Source organism: Pediculus humanus, genomic scaffold (assembly GCF_000006295.1).
Source record: "Pediculus humanus corporis 1103172107724 genomic scaffold, whole genome shotgun sequence".
Lineage (NCBI taxonomy): Eukaryota > Metazoa > Arthropoda > Insecta > Psocodea > Pediculidae > Pediculus > Pediculus humanus.
In genome coordinates, this window is record NW_002987327.1 from 2,528 (window position 1) to 6,262 (window position 3,735).

Genomic DNA, 3,735 nt, shown 5'->3' on the forward strand with positions numbered 1-3,735 from the left:
CATATTTCCTTATATTGTAATTTTTCACTTTTTTCACAGCGGCCATACTATAGGGTATGACAATATTATCTATGTCGTAGGAATCATCTTCCCTTCTTTTCCTACCATCCTCACTTCTATCCCTTTCCCTTTTATCATTTTTGTCTTTGGACGACAAAAAGGGACCGGGAAAAGACGACTCGGGCGACGCTCCCCTCCTACTACTCCTTCCATCTCTATCACCTGAGACGATTTTCACAGACATTTCGCCATCTTCTTCGCTATCACCGTCTAAGGAAAAATTAAAGAGAAAAAAAAAAAAAAATATATATATACTTAAACTTTGGCAAGAATTTAAAATGGCAAAGGAGAAGACGACCTTTTTTTTAAAAAAAAAAAAAAAAAAAAAAAAAAATTATTCTATTTTTTTTAATTAATTCTCGGAGTTGAACAAAATAAAAATCTTCTGCCATCGACACATCGTCATTGTATACAAATAAAACATTTGGTCATCACGATGACATCATCATCACTCGCTGAACTACTCTTACTTAACAACGAGTCTACTTCTTACCTAAATTAGACCTTAAAGAATGTTTTCTAATTTTTTTGAATTTCAGGAGAGACAAAGGCAAGTTCTCAGTATTTGTTAAGTCCCTTCGTTTTCTCTGGTTGGCAGACCACTTTTTGTTTAGTTCTGTAAATCAAAATATTATTAGACGACAGAATAAAAACATGCAAATATTATCTGTCGAACAATCTTTTTTTTTTTATAACTACTAAAATAAGATGGCTAATGTTCAATAAATAAATAAATAAATAAATAAATTGCTAAATCTAAAACAATCTAAAACAAATTTTTCATTATTCCTAATAAAATTAAAACTCCGAAAAAAAAAAAAAACCAACATATCAAACATGACAAAAATTGATTTTAGAAAATAAAAATAAAACTAACAAAGAGATACCATTTAAAAAATGGCGACCAAAAAAATCATAATTGGTTAATAATAAAAAACAAGACGAGCATTTTTTCAAACATCCCTGTAACATTCATACGAAAAATTCCAACAAATTAAATTTTTGGTATTATGTAACATTCAATCAATTTAAAACAATTTTTTTTTTACAATAAATTTAAATTTTTTTCTACAAAAAATTTTAGGAAACCATATTTATATATAATCTTAATTAAATTTCTCAATAAACTGAAACTCTTTAAATAAATAAAAAGTTTTGGAAGAATTTAACAACAATAAATAAATTAGTTAAAAATATGACGTCATCAAGTAAATAAGTACCAAATGATTCCCTGGTGTAATCAAATCAATTATTTTTTTTATTAATCACATCGTTAATTAATATATATAAATATTCTTAATAATTAATAAATTAAAAAGCGTGCACGTGCAAAATTTTTTCAGGCAGAAAAAAAAAAATCAAAAAAATTCACATTAATTAATATAAATCAAACCTAAAATAAATAAATACCCCTGGAAAACATAAAAAACACGTGAAAAAAAAAATAAATAAATACAATCATCAATCATTATATTACTCCAATATAATCCGATTTTAAACTGAATGAATGAATGAATGAATGATTGGCCATAAAGAAAAGCGATTGATTTAAATTTACTTACTCGGCGACAACAAAGTCGGCGTTTGTTTACGAATTTTCCTCAGATTTTTATGTTCCGAGAGTTTTAATTTTTTCTTCAGCCTTTGCCTCTTTTCTAAGCTAGAGTCTTTGTCTTTGTTTGTTGTATATTTGTTAAATTTTAATTTTACATTGTATCGATTTGCTTTCACTTGCCATTCGTGAAGCCTCATAATAGCATCCAGGTGCACAGTAAGTGAGGTATCTGGAAAATTTTTTACACAAATCAATTTTATTTTTTATTTTTGCTATTTAATCTAAGTTTTAATACTTTAATTCATTATTATTATTATTATTATTAATAATTTATGTCTGTACAATTTTATATATATTAAAATATTAACATGGTATACGGTGCCAAAACATAAACAAATTATCAATACCGAAAAAAAAAAATCATTTAAACTTTTTTTTTTTTTTTTTAAATACCTTATGGATTGATAATTAATTTAATACATGAATAAATAAATAAAATTTTAATTTAAATTCTCCTTTTCTCTCCATTACAAAAATCATTTAAAAATTTTAATAAAAACCAGAGCGATTTCCACATTATTTACTTTTATTTTTAAATCTTCAAATTTAAATAACAAAAAAAAAAAAAAAAAAAAAGAAAAAAAAACTTACTTTATGTAACAATAGCTTAAAAATTTACAACATCTAAATAATAAAATTAATTTTCAATAAAATTATTTAATAATAAATAAATTGATAACCCTGTTAAACTTATAATATTTATGTACATATATATATATATAGTATTTATTTATTTGTGTTTAAATACTTGACTTTTAAAACAAAAATGGTTAATTGTTTGTTTACAATTTAATATTTTATAAAACACAGAAATTATTATGATTATTAATATTACAATTACCTCTCTCTCTCTCTCTCTCTCTTTGGTAAATACTTTTTTTTTTTTTTACAAACCTAATCGACACTATAAAAATTAAATTATTTAATATATATAATAATCGCTACTACCTTAGGTACAAAACTCAAAGTGTTCATGACATATAACGTGACACCGCCATAAAAAAAAAATATACATAAAATAAAACTTACCGCTGGGAAATGAAAGTACGGGATGAAAAGAAAAATCTACGGATGCTATTTTTTCGGCCACGTTGAAAGGTTCAAATCGTACGGGTCGTGTAGGATCCGCTCTTCCTGTGCACAAAGCGCACGACAGCGGAGGCCGACATTCGCATCTAATCGACGAGGGCCTTGCTGCTTTTTTAGATATTAGATGCAAACCATTTGTACGCAATAATTTCCTTTTTCTATAAGCACTTTTATCGAAAGGACGTGTCCGACATGCCGACATAGAATCACAGTTATTATTATTATTATTATTATTAATATTATTATTATTTGGAAAGGGTATAGTTCCGTTTAATGTTTCATCGTTTTGTTTCGAGCCAACGGATACGTTTCCTGGCAAAGACCCGCGGTAACCATTCACTGACACTGGAGGAGTAGTTCGCTGTTGTTGTGCGCGTTGCGTGTCCTCGTCCACGAGAACCACAGGACCTTTCCCGGCCCGAATTTGCCTGAAAAAAATTTTTTTTTTTTTTTTTTTTAATTAAAATTTTTTTTTTCTCCCTCCCCTAATCTCATTATTATGTTAACATTCATGTTTAATAATGATATTTACCTGTGGTATTCGGTGTGTTGACGTATTTTATACTCCAAATCAGATATTTGGGCTTGAAGCCACGTCCACCGACTAGCAACTTCCGCACGATCTTGAGACCATCGCCATAAAGCTCTGTTCCCTCTGAAAAAAAAAAAACAACAACCCATAAATGAAATTTTAAAATTTAATGCCACATTTTACTCCTGCCATTTTTTTTTATTTAAAATAAAAAATTATTGAATTTAAACGAAATTCCCGTTGGCTCTCTTAACTCTTTTTTTTTTTTTTTTTTTTTTTTTTTTCAAAAAATATACAAACGGTTAAAGAGTTTAATATTTGTATGAAACCGTTAAAAAATTACGTATTTATTGGCATTTAATTTTAAGTAAAAATATATAAAAAAATTTTTAATATTAATATATATATATATATATATATATATATATAATTAAAAGTT

The 3,735-nt window shown here is 26.5% G+C and overlaps 1 protein-coding gene across 1 annotated transcript in view; it reads right to left on the reverse strand.

The window, feature by feature from the left end:
- Phum_PHUM317340 (uncharacterized protein) overlaps positions 1 to 3,735 on the reverse strand; it is a gene marked incomplete at both ends in the record, with an annotated part of 7,869 nt that overhangs the window by 1,507 nt on the left and 2,627 nt on the right. The window contains 5 exons of the mRNA XM_002427355.1: positions 29 to 270; positions 554 to 676; positions 1,623 to 1,844; positions 2,705 to 3,192; positions 3,297 to 3,419. Coding sequence (XP_002427400.1) covers positions 29 to 270; positions 554 to 676; positions 1,623 to 1,844; positions 2,705 to 3,192; positions 3,297 to 3,419 — 1,198 coding nt within the window. The remainder of the gene's footprint in view (positions 1 to 28; positions 271 to 553; positions 677 to 1,622; positions 1,845 to 2,704; positions 3,193 to 3,296; positions 3,420 to 3,735) is intronic.